The sequence below is a fragment of the Melozone crissalis genome, unplaced genomic scaffold (genome assembly GCF_028551555.1).
Source record: "Melozone crissalis strain CALT ecotype California unplaced genomic scaffold, PUWL_Pcris_2 ptg000018l_1, whole genome shotgun sequence".
Classification (NCBI taxonomy): Eukaryota; Metazoa; Chordata; class Aves; order Passeriformes; family Passerellidae; genus Melozone; species Melozone crissalis.
In genome coordinates, this window is record NW_026535796.1 from 6,724,637 (window position 1) to 6,737,585 (window position 12,949).

Sequence of the window (12,949 nt, forward strand, 5' to 3'; positions counted from 1 at the left end):
GTTTTTTTCATTTAGAACAGCATCACAGTGTTACTATGTGGGGAAAAGGAATCTGCTTTTTTTTCAAATCTGCTGTCATTTGATTCTTTTCTCAGCTGCTTACGAAGCTGCCAACTAAAGTACTACTTACCATGAATACATTAGAGAAAAGTAAATTGGCACTTTCTGTAGAATGCAGCAATTTGCATTCCCCTCTCTTACTGAGAGCAATCTGTATTACATTCTTCAGAGTTTCAATATTTTTCTCCCCCGAAGAGATATCATCTTGTATTTCCTGGCACTTCAACCAAAAACTTGTCCATTAAGATAAATTTTCTTAATACTGATTTAACTTTCACTAACGTATTTGCTCTTGTAATCAGCCTCATAATTATATTCTCATCTGGCTTTAAATTATTGCTTTTAAGTCTTTAGCTTCAGCAACTGAGGATGGAGTCAGTTCAGCCCCAGTGTATAACTTCCAACCAAAGCACTGCAGCAATATTTGCTTTCCTTTATGACATAATATCTTCTTTGGCATCTTGACCAGTTTCTTTCAGCTTACTTCTCTAACTCCAGTCCCTCTAATATTTCTTTTTGGGTCATCCTCAAGTCATTGAAAGAAAACAACACTCATTTGTGTCAAGCCTGTACCCTGCGGCAATTTTGCCAAAAAAAACCCCCTAAGATGGCAATTAACAGAATTGAGTGAAAAGTGCCGGTGTTCAGTGATTTAGAGGTTTGTTCTGCTGAAGGTGTTGTGTCCCTGAAGTAGCCTGAGGGATATGAAAATGCAGCCTCATAGTCTGAAAAAATTTGTCTTGTGCCTGAAGTCAGCTGGAGAACAACTTGGAGCTTTTGCAAAAACAAATTGTTCAGTGGATGAGCTGCATGAAAGTGCTGCTGGTTGTTTGCTTCCTCACTGTGCAACGGATCCACAGTGAAAGGGAACTTTGCAAAATCTGCATTTAACTTCTGAAATGCCTTTGTGTGAGATGTTGGAACATTATGTTAGGTCTGAGAAAGACAAAGGTGAAAAATGCTGTGACTTCTGTAATATTCATGAAATATATGTTGTAACATGTGGCTTCTTGGGCTTTATTGCTGTTTACTTAAGAATATCCTTAGCTAATGACAAGATACTGAACTAGATGATCATTTGGTCTAATTCATTTGATGCTAACCATTCTCAGATTTGTGGTAATTTTTCACTAAATGAGTTATACAGTTTAATTTTATGCTTCTTATTTTAGAGAGGGAGTGGGGAGAGAGGAAAATATAAGTAATTTTATACATATGTGTAAGATTTTAAAGAGAAAATTTGTGAGAAAATTCTGAGTGAAAAATTCAGTATCCCCCTTTTTCAGCTGAATTCTGCAAAACCCACTTGTGTTCCTATGGAATAGTTTCTCTTTGCTGTTAAGAAAAAAATCCAAGATTCAAACCTGTGTTTCAGGGTAATAGGTGGAAAAACACCAATTGATTGAAAAATGTAAGTCATAAGAAGAGAAATTTGTTCATTTCTTAGTGTTTCTAGTTACTGCATTAAGCATACATCAGCATGCAGTGAAATATTTCAGCATAAGATTTTTGCACATCTTTCTATTGAAGGAAGATAAAATGTGATGTTGTTCCCTCTGTTCCAACATGATGCATTAACAGTGTGTCAACACAGCAGTAAAGGCTTTTACTGTGTATAATTGTAAAATAATGCCAATAGGTAAATGGGAAAAGGATGTTTGGGGAGCAATTTCTAGATCTTGCTTTCTGCAAAATAAACACCACTTTAAAAAAACAAGGGCTTTGGGTTTTGGATGACAGTAAAAGTGGTGTAGAATGCCAGAACACCAAAGCAACAGCACCGGAGCAGAGCAGTAATCCACCTAGCACCAGTGCTTTCCTTTGATGGTGATTAGAACCACATGCTCCAAAGGAAAATGCTTATAATGGGCAATTAAAGGATCTGCACATAGCAGGCTTTTTTCCCCCCCTCTGCCCTCCCTCCCCCAGTTGTCATAAATTACTGGTTGGCCTTTACTCTGACGTGCAAGTCTGACAAAACCTAGAAGGAACAGGAAATGATCTAAGTGTGGTTTTAGACAGTTGGTTTTTTTTTTCATTACCTACATAATAAGAAAAAACCCCTCAACTTTCTACCTTTTAGAACCTTTTTGAAACGTTTAAAGATCTTAAAAAATATATCTAAAAAAGATGATCAGATCAACTAAAACAGGCAATAAGAACTGAGAACTTTCTACAGCAGACAAAGTAGACGCCGTCCTGCTGATACTCCTGGGTACAAAAGCAGAAGTAGCATGTCTTTTTAAAAAAAACCAAATGAAACAAACATGTAAAAAAAGAAACAAAACCCCAGCCAAACAAAAAAAAAAAATCTGCTTGCAGGGAGTAGTATTAGCTGTAAGAATGAGCTTGCTCAAGGCTTCTTTGAAGCTTTAGCATACACTGGAGCATTTTTGCTCTGTTTTTGTATCTGTGCTGAGGGCAAAGCTACTGAAAATAGTAACTAAGCTTGTGAAAACTTTAAAGTGACTTATTAAAGCTTACTTAGGTGCAGCTCTTGTCAAAGATTTGTATTTGAAAGGGAGATCAGGATACTTGGAGTCTGCTGGAAACATTGTGGTGGCGAGACACCTGCATGATCCGGTGTTGTTCTTACGTGTCCAGCCAAATATATTGCAGGTACTACTTAGTGTACAGAAGAGTGTTAATTAAGGCAATTAAGAAGAAGTGAATCTCTTTTCATTGAAGGAAGATTTTAGGGCTCTTAAAAAAGCAAAAGTAATGTCTTTCATAAGAGAGTGCAGCAGAGTCAACAACTGAGTCGTTGGACAGGGGATGTGACTGTTTCCGTCAGGATATGTGTCCAAACCTCAGAACCATGAAAGCACACACAGCTTCTCTTCAAAGATTGTGGCTATCTGCAGACTTCACAACACATTGGCCATTTTACACCCTTGGATAAATAAATTGTGTATAGAGTCAGGAAGTGATAAGTATTAGGGTTCCAAAAATACCGTAGGTTTTTTTCCCCTCTTCCGTTTATTTTCATGGGAAGGTTTAGGGAGTGGAGAAATACCATGATGATTCTAAATGCCCAGGGTATGGTACTGAGGGCTGCATTTTGTCTTGATCACAGCAAGTGGCTGCTGTTTTGGCCTGCAGGATTTCACAACAGAACGTTGTCTGTTTTATCTAAATAATGCTGTCTCTACTTTGAGACTCATTCTTTGGTTGCATCACCTTTAGTTCGTACTGTATAAAATTTAGCTACTTATTAACATACTTTTTTTCAACATCTACCTTTTCTACAGAGAGGGGAAAAGACCTCTAATAATAAATAAGACCCCTAAGGCTTCAAGATTGTAAAATGCTCTGGGTTTTTTTTTGCATTATTAAATTACGTGGATAAAAAACGGTAATTGATTGTAAGCTGCTACAAAAGACTAATCTGGAAATAAAAGCAATGGATCAATCTTGTTTGAAAGGCAATCATGAAAAGAAATGGGTACGTAACACAACCTTTTTCATATTTTGCAATAAATTTATTTCTTATCTTGTTGTAGAATTTGGCTTTTGAATGAGGTGATTTTTTGCAGAGTTGATTTCTGAATCAAGTTGCTGTGGTGTTGGTTTCATTGTTTAGTTAATTCTATGCTTGGTTGCTATGGAAATACTTATTTACGGAGCTAATGCCTAATGGTGTCAAACAGATGCTACTGGCAACTAGGAATCCTTTATATTTGATCAATGAAAGACTCAGTCAGTAGTAGAAACTCAATTTTGTGCTCGTTTTTCTCCATTATAATTTTGGAGCATGGAATGGAACGGATGTTCTCAAATAGGACAAGTTTTCTTTTTGTTATGGGCATTAAGAGATCCAATGTATGCTTTAAAAAGTATCAGCAGTGAAATGAAATGCTATTTTAGGTTTAGGGAATTGTATAGCAGTGATACAAATTTTAACAATGTGTGTGGCCTTAGTGTGAGCGTTTCAGCTTGGGAAAAGGAGAACGTCGTTGGTTTTATTCAGCTTTTAAAAATTATTTTTAGATTTCTAAAGCTCCAAAATTTTTTTTTGTAGCTGTGTATTTTTAATCTCTGCATAAGCATTAATATTGTTCTTACTATAACGTGTCACAAACAAGTAATTCTAGAGTAACTAAGCTGATGTGATTTTGTATTTTATAAGTTAAATTATTAAGAAAACATTATTGCACAGTTGTCTAGTCGAATATATTTTAAGATTAATTTTTTTTAAAAAGGTTTAAAAATGCTTAGTGCACTTTTATCGTAACTTCAGTCATTTATAGCTTGACAAAAGTAAAATCCATACTCTTTTAGCATGCTTAAGCCTTTGGAAGTTGAAAATGCTCCTCAAACAGATCTTTAGACAAATGGACTTGTATTATTTGTATAAAGAAGATGCAAAAAGCCTCCACCCTCCATGGCATCAACTCTTCTGAAAGGCACATCTATTCCTGGCCCTGGAACCACTGCGTGCACTGCCACAGGAAAGATAACCTTTCCTATGGAACAGGAATTAAAAACCCAACAAACCCCCTGAAGCCCTGCTGGTTTGCCTTGATTGTCTTCTCCCATTTCTCATCTGTTTTTAGTTTGCTTAGGCGATAAACTTCTCAGAGGAGCACTTACAGCCTTTTATTTTGTGAAAAGTAGCTTTGCCTTGCTGCTGCTGCTGCTGCAGCTTGAAGCTGGTTTAGGGAAGGCCTCTGTTACCATTACCTTGTTATTTTTTTTAACATGCTTCTGATATTGCTAATGATGTGTGCTTTGCCACAGTGCTGTCCTTAAGCTTTGGTGATGTTTAGGTTGATATCCTTGTGTTCAAGTAGCGTGGGATCTCTTCTGAAGTACATGGAAATATTGTTTTTATGGTTTGAGAAAACAGGCCTGATGTCTACTGTCTTTTTTTTTTTTTTTTTTTTTTTTTTTACTCCATATATCCTCTAAGTGACAGGTATTTAAAATCTCCCAAGATCTGACTGAACACCCATGGTACAGAATACAGTGTTCATTGTTCAGAACAGCAACTTTGGGGAGAATTTGTTGAGCTTTAACAACTTTTTTAACCTTTAAAAACTTGTTTTCAGAGATGCAAATTAATTCTCTTGAGGCTATTAGGCTGTTTTGAGTGACAGGTTTCAGTTTGACCTATGCTGGCTGATGATGGCCAAATAGGGAAAAGTCACTTGTACTTAAAGGGGGTCTCTAAGCTGGCTTGTCTTCTTTTAGCCACATTGAAATTTGTTTCAGAGACTAAATAGATTCAATTATTATAGTTGAAAGTAATACAGACCCTGACTGTTACAGAACAAGGTGTGGTGCATGTGTGGGTTTTTGTTTTGGTTAGGTTTTTTTTCCTATTTGAAGCTATTTTCTATTGAAGCTGTCCTTCAAACCCCTGACCAGCTTGTCAGGCAATTGTACAAAGCGAGGAAAGAGTGTTCATGGCTCTCTGGATTAACTGGGGAGACTCTGGGCTTGGAATGAGAACTTCTCTTCCAATCTGACTGGTAATGTCCTATACACATTTCTGGTGGGAATGGCTGTAGATTTGCCACCTTTCAGAGGTTCATTTGCAGTATCAGAGCCCACTGAATTTGGATTTTCAGAGGGGCTCCAATGTGATTGCTGTGATGTTGCCACCGACCATGGACGCTCAAAGCCAAAGTGTGTGAGTTACTAAGCAGAGGTCTAAGTTGCAGCTTGGAACTTTTATGACTCAAGTCCATCCTAGATAAGGTGTTTCTTGATGGAGGAGGTGAGGGAAGAACGTTATGTGCAATGGATTACAAAATCTTAGTATTACAGAGTACAGATCTTTCTGCAACAAGTCTCATGGTTGCAAAATCAGAAATTGCTGAGGCTCTGCCTAAGACCTATTTTAAGGTTTCTGGGTCTGTTCACAGTAGGTCAAAATAAAGGGTGTCTTTTCGCTCCTGTTTGTAAGGTTAGTGTGATTCTGGGAATACTTTGTAAATTTGTTGATGCACAGTAATGAAATAAAACTTAGACTGCTAAGCTCTCAAGAAAAAATAATGCCAGAAATGCTGCTTGTTTTGTATTGCAGATTTAACTTGCAATGCAAGGAGTTAGGCTACTTGAATTAAGTCTGGTAGGTAGTGGGAGAAAGAATAAGATTTTCTTGGTGCAAAGGAGAAAATTCTTCTTTAAACGGAGAAACAGAATTTATCACCTGTTAACCTTTAAAATCGTCACCCTGCTTGTCTTTCAAGCCCTGGCAATTCTGCAGAAGGTGTGTTAAGGAATATCGTGCTGTGTTCTGCTACTTTCTCCAGAAGCTGTTTTTGTGGGGGAGGCTTTCTGGATTTTGAGTGCCATCTTGTGGTGCCTTCTAAGCACCTAAGGAAAGGTGTCCCCCCTTTCACTGCTACTAACCTGCGAGGATTTGCTTAGCGCAGAGATGTACCAAATTGGATTTATCATGGAAAAATATTCATTGTTCATAGAGATCTGCATTTTTTTTCCAGTCGTGCTTAGCAGCAGAGATTCCTACTTTGTACCTCAACTTCTCATCAGTTCGTTTTAATTACTTTGATGTGTAGAGTTTTGAATGACCCCTGCAAATGTGACAGGCTGTGGTAGCTGCTGGCTGTGTTAATATACTGCCTTGTCTTCTCTCAGGAGATATAGCTTCTAATTCGTGGTGATAGATAATGAATTAAAGAAAAATCTGATAGCAAAGTACAAGTAAACTGAAGTTCTATTTATTTCAAAATGATTTTATTTTCTTTGCTGTAAAATTGGTATCAGTGGAGAAGCTTAAATCTTCTGGTCTCAATGACAACAGAAAATTTTCAGTGATGAATCCAAGCTGTGAAATTTTTTCATTTAAATAAAACTGCATAAAGTTATGCCCTGTCATTTAAAGTATCGGACAATTATTTGCATTGAAAGTAGATTGGAAGATTTTTCTGCCTTGTGTTTACTGGATGAGTATGGGTCATTGGAACCTATTTATTCATTATAGCAGGTCTTAAACAAAAAGGAAGGTTTAGAACCTTTTTAGTCACAAAGATTGACCCCCAAAATCATAGCTTATGTAAACATGTGTATGAGTACAGGTTGTTTAAAGGATGGATAAAGGAGTTGCAGTAAATTATTTGGTTCAGAAACATTCTGGAGTAAGCAAGAGGTTTATTGGTTTGGTATTTTGTTTGTTAGTTAAGGTTTTTTTATTATTATTGTTAGCTCATTTGTAGCAAACAAATAAAATCAGCTAACATACCACATATTCAAAAGAAAAATAAAATTCTCTGAGAGGAAAACCTCTTTTGTGTCCCCTAATGGAGGCTGCACGATTACGAGTGAGCTGACGCAACTCTGTGGCCCATTAGTATCAAAGGTTACTAATACAGCTAACAAAACCCATGTGGACAGCTGATCTCTGCTGCTGATTGAGGCAAAAGTTAATGAAGCAGATTAATGCAGTCTCTGTGTGCGGGGACAGAATGAAACCAAAAGATTTACTGATGTTCAATACAGTGAGGCAATGTCAGTCTAGAAAGAGATGCTTCACAATGAAGAAAATTTAATGAAACCACACAAACAAACAAACAAATGAAAAGAAACAACCCAGTCTGGCAAGATGTTGCTGAAACCAAATGCATCATGGCAAAATGGGTATGGCCACAGAATGTTGGTCATTATCTTACTGTTTGTCAGTGACAAACAGTTAAAAAAAAAAAAAAGAAAAAGACATGGTAGCTAGATTACTCACTTAAAAAATCCCCCAAAACACTCAAATACCTAAATTCTTAATTCTTGATTTTGATCTGCTTGCTTTACCCAGTATTACCCAGTATGATTTTCTGATAGAGCACAACTTACTCCCAGTTCAAGCACATGCTTCATCATTAATCTCTTCAGTTTTTCTAGCAAGCAGATGTCAACTGTTAACTTTAAACACAGTTTAGTGGCATCTCTGTGAAGATGGCTGAGGAGAAAAAGAGCCTTTAAGTGCCTCCCTTGCCCAGGCACTGCTGACACGTCCCCGCCTGTGTTCTTCTTTGACGCTTTCTGCACCTTCCTCTGGACAAGCACCAGACTGGAACGTTGTGTTTTCTCCATGGAAATGCTGTTAGTGCCAGAGGAACACAAAACATACCTAGTTCTCACCTGTAAAAATAAGCAGAAGAGCTTTCAGGATTGCAAAATATTAATTACCAAGTGAGGAATTGGCATGTTATTTGTGCTCTGTAGCAATGTAAAAGAGTGAAAAGCTATGTTTAATTTGTGAATACGCGTTTTGCAAATGGATTAATTTATCAAAGAGTAATTAGAATCTGTCGAGAAGTCATGAAGACTGAAAGCTTTTGAAACAGAACAGACATCTGAATTTCATTTCTTGTATGTTGTTTTCATTTTTTGTCAGTATAAAAGACAAACTAAGTGAGTGCTGTTGACGTATTTGAAGCTGATAGCATCTTCAGATTGTGTTGCTGACGTTCTTTTGTGGGTTTGGTGGGTTTAGTGAGGTTATTCAGAACATGGGGCTTTGTAGCCATGTTCAAGCAAAGCCTAACAAAACCTCCTGCAAGAAAATCTTTTTAAAAATACCAGTTTTTAACCTCTTTGGAGAGATTTTTGCCCCCTTTAAAAGTACATGATTTAATGTAATGTTTCCTTCGCTGTATTTACAAAAAATGCTTCTGTTTGAATGGGTCTGAAAGAAAAAATATTTTGGAGGTTTTAGGCTAGATTTACTTTATGTTGAAGTGAATAGGAGCAGGAAAGCAGCATCACCATCGAATTTAATGTCTATGTTGAATGATTTATGAGCAATCCAGAAATATTGAAATAAGGCCATATTATTATGTCATCACAATGTCTCTGTTGCATGCAATTTCTTTAAACTCTTCTTTAGAGCTTTTGCTCGAGAGCATTGACTGAGAATATGGCCCAAATTACATATGAAACAACAAAGGGGGAGACATTTCCCTTTGCATCACATAATCAAAATTTATGCCACTGCTGTTTTTCAACATTAACACATCACCTTTACTAATTGTCTTTACCCGTTAATTACCATTTACATATTACCTTTTTATTAATCTTTTCTTTTCTCCTTTTTTTAATCTTTACAGATGATACTTTGGGATTGGGATTTGAAGCAATGGTACAAGCCCTATTACCAGGTCAGTATATTATGAATTTACTTGTCTTTTTTTTTTTTTTTTTTTTTTGTGAAATGTGATTTGAGTACAGATTTCAAAACTGTTCAAACTGTCAAATTTCAGTTCTTATGTTGATGCTGTATTTACCTATTTTTTCCCTCTGTCTCTTATATTGTAGTAAGCTCTTCTTGTTCCTGTTCAGAGAATTATGCAAAATTAAAATGAATCACTTTTGTTTGGATAAATTTTTTCTAACTTCTTTCAGTAGAGTCAGGGTTAATAAAAATTATGAGGTTGTGGAAATTGTACCTCTGTAAGGGGCTCTAACAGTTTGACTGCCAAAATTTGTTGATATTGTTGGAAGAGAAAGAATAGTGAGTTTAATGCTGAGACGAAGTAATGAAAGTGGAGATTTAAAAATTGCCAACAGATTTCAAATAGAGAAAAGGAAGCTGAAAGATAATGTTGAATCGTGGATTACTTTTTATTGTGTAGACACTGCTGACTGAATGTCTATATATATTTTCTTTAAAAGAAATTGTGTTGCATTGATTTTTTAAAAATTTTATTTTTGCTAAATTTGCAACGCACAAGATACTTACTTGAAACAAAGAATGGCATGAAGTGTTTTGGCATGCTAATGGTTTTCAGCATTTCCATGTGTTGCAGAGCGCTGGCAGTGGGAGTGGAGCGGATCTCTCGGTGCTGAACGAGGCTCGGAACCTGCTCACGGAGCTCCTGAGTGACCCATGCCTGCCCCCACACGTGGTCTCCTCCCTTCGAAGCATTAACAGCCTCATTGGTGCTGTCTCAGGAGCATGCAGGCCAAAGGCCAGCCCATTCACTCCCTTTCCTGGCTGCTTCCCCTGTCCTGAAATAGAGGATCCTGCTGAAAAAGACCGGAAGCTGCTCAAGGTCTAACAGCTTTTATTTGCATTTGAGCGTGTGTTGCAATTAAAAAAAAAAAATAGATAAAGGAAAATTCATCTAGAAGGAATGCTCCTGTATGCATAGCAGGTTCTCTAGTGGGTACCTGTGGACAATGTTTGAGGTCAAAAGGGAGCAGCTGTGAAAACACATTGACTGAAGTGGAGATAAGTACCAAAATGCAAATTCAAGCGGTTGATGGGTAGGCAGTACAAGCACTGGTCTGCACCCTGACCACAACATTCCGCAAAATAACAGCAAATATAAACTGAAGGTGTTATAGTCTCATGATATGGGACAAGCAGGACTGTTCTTGATTCTTCTGCATTCTTTATCTAGCCATTACTGTCAGTGTGGTTTTTTCATTGACCTTTTTTCCCCAAGAAATTTGCTCTTGTGGACAGCCAACCAGCCATCACACAGAAGCAAATCAGCTATGTAAGAGGAAAAGTATCCACTCTTTTTTCTTCAGCAAATCACTTTATGAGACCAGTGTAAAATCTACTGTCACTTCTCTATTACCCAGGGTTAATAAGTGAAAGCAAGAGTGTAGTTACTACATGAAATGCTAAAGAATGTGGGGGGAAAAAATTTATTATATAGAAACTCAACAGCAGAGCATCTGAGCTAATAATTCCAGCCCAGTATTGACAGCTTGAGGCTATTTGTTGTGGAGGCTGCTCTGGGACATGCCCTGTCGTTGTTTACATTTCCAGGAAGTGGGCAACTTGGCCCAAACTGATCATCTGGTTGGTTTAGTATTGTGGAGCCTGATTCAGCCTGTGAAATGTCTGTTGGGAGCCATATTTTTTGGGGGAAAAACTCAGTGTCTGCAGGTTACTCTGTGGAAGATCCTGCAGAACCACTTCAGTATGAAATTCCTTGGAATGTCACATGGATACTTGCAGTTGGGCAGGGATCACAGTCATTCAGCATGTTTTTCTTTGTGGATGTCTTTAAAAGCTGCTAAGGATTGACATACTTCTTGATATTTAAAATTTCTTTATAGCTAGTCAAAACAGTGTGAAATGAAAAATAATCATTTCTGGAGACCAGTTATGAAGAATATGTGAGGTTGAAATATTATGGTTTTTTGCAGCTGCTTTCTTTTTTTCCTTCCTAAAAAGTATCTTTTTCCTCAAGTTCTGGAGATTTCCTGTATAGAAAGTTTTCTAGCGCTTGCCGCAATCATTCAATAATTCTTTGGCTTTGGTATGTTTAAGAGTAAGCCCAAATATTTCCCTCTATGTATGTTACTGCAAGAGAAAGATTCCTTTTGCTTTTAAAAAACAGATATATGAGGAAAAATTCCAGGTTAAAACACAGAAAAGAAAATATTATCAAAGTATTTCTTCAAAATGGATGATTTTGAAAAGTTCCCATTCGCTCTTTCCCTGACTTAGAATACAAAAGGTCTCTCCATATTTTTTTGCTGTGGATATGTACATCTTTATTTCTCTTCCCTGAGTGGCTTCCAAAGTGTGTTCAGTTATAATTTTCAAGTTGATTAGGGGGTCATCAGGTTGATTAGAGGGTTGAAGCACCTCTCCTCCAAGGAATATTTGAGAGAACTGTGTTTGTTCAGCCTGGAGAAGAGAAGGCTTTGGGCTGACCCAATTGTGGTCTTCCAGTATGTGAAGGGAGCCCTGTAGGAAGGATGGAGAGGGAATTTGCACAAGCATGTAGTGACAGGACAGGGGGAATGGCTTCAAACTGAAAGAGGGCAGGGTTAGATGGGGTATTAGGCCAGACTGGGTGGGGCTGTGAGCAATCTGGTCTAGGGAAAGGTGTCCCTGTCCATGGCATGGTGGGGTGGAACTTCAGGATCTTTAATGTCCCTTCCAACATGGACCATTCCATGATTCAGAGGTGAGCTGCCTGTCTCCCTCTATAGGAAAGGAATTAAAAACAGGGAAAAGAATGAAACTGGGCTTCAGACCTTGGGCTAGTCATAACTGCTTATCTAATGCTGACCCTTCCCTGTGGGTTTCTTGGAAGTGTGAAATGGCCAGTATTCAGAAAAAAAAAAAAAAGAGACAAAAAACATTGCAAGGCTACTCTGCAACAGAAGCAGGTTCCACTTCCATCAGGACTGTCCCTAGAACTGTCCCCAGATCTCCCAGTGTATGACAGTAGAATGCTTTCCAGATGGGTGAGTTTCTGCTGTTATTAACAGTCATGATTTTAACAGATTTGACAGTTAAGGCAAGTAAAAGTTGTCTAGGCAAACCCCTGAGTGTGCACATCTCTTATCTCCTGGCCTTGGGAGACCCCCACCTGGAGTAAGAGACCATACCTGTGGTAAGGTACCACATCAGCTGTTTGGCTATAAAAATGAGCAATAAATAGCCCTTACAAACCATAAATAAAATTTTAACATCTGGTTTTACTTGCATGGATTTTAACCACGGTCGAATTACTCAACAGGGATTAAGTAGCAGGAGCAGCCTGCCAACCCCACAGCTGAGACGATCCTCAGGAGTTTCTGGCTTGTCATCTATGGAATCAACATCATCCAGATGGGAAAGGAGTAGCATTAGCAAGAGATCCCATCAGGAATATAACACACCAAGGTAAGCACTGAACAGCATTTTAAGGGCAATAATAATGCTGGAACTTGGCAGCAGAAGTACTGGATGTAAAGTCCTGTGAATTAAGGCTCCAAATTCTGCCAGCATAAACTGGAAAAGTTAATGATGTACTATGCTGTGTAACTCAGGTTGATCTTAAGTGGAAATCAGGTTGTTCTGAGGTTAAATAGTGTGCTCTGTCATAGTAAGTAGAACTTGATATAAACTTGAGTAGGAAATGAAAAAAAAGTCCAGCATACATGATTGCAAGACAAACTAGTCTCTAACTAGAGT

General features: G+C 37.7%; 1 protein-coding gene across 1 annotated transcript in view; it reads left to right on the top strand.

Annotated features, from left to right (window-relative positions):
* The window catches only part of PDE3B (phosphodiesterase 3B), an 81,957-nt gene that overhangs the window by 54,615 nt on the left and 14,393 nt on the right, over positions 1 to 12,949 (top strand). Inside the window, exons 2-4 of the mRNA XM_054275446.1 lie at positions 9,129 to 9,179; positions 9,828 to 10,073; positions 12,513 to 12,658. Of these exons, the coding sequence (XP_054131421.1) occupies positions 9,129 to 9,179; positions 9,828 to 10,073; positions 12,513 to 12,658 (443 nt within the window). The remainder of the gene's footprint in view (positions 1 to 9,128; positions 9,180 to 9,827; positions 10,074 to 12,512; positions 12,659 to 12,949) is intronic.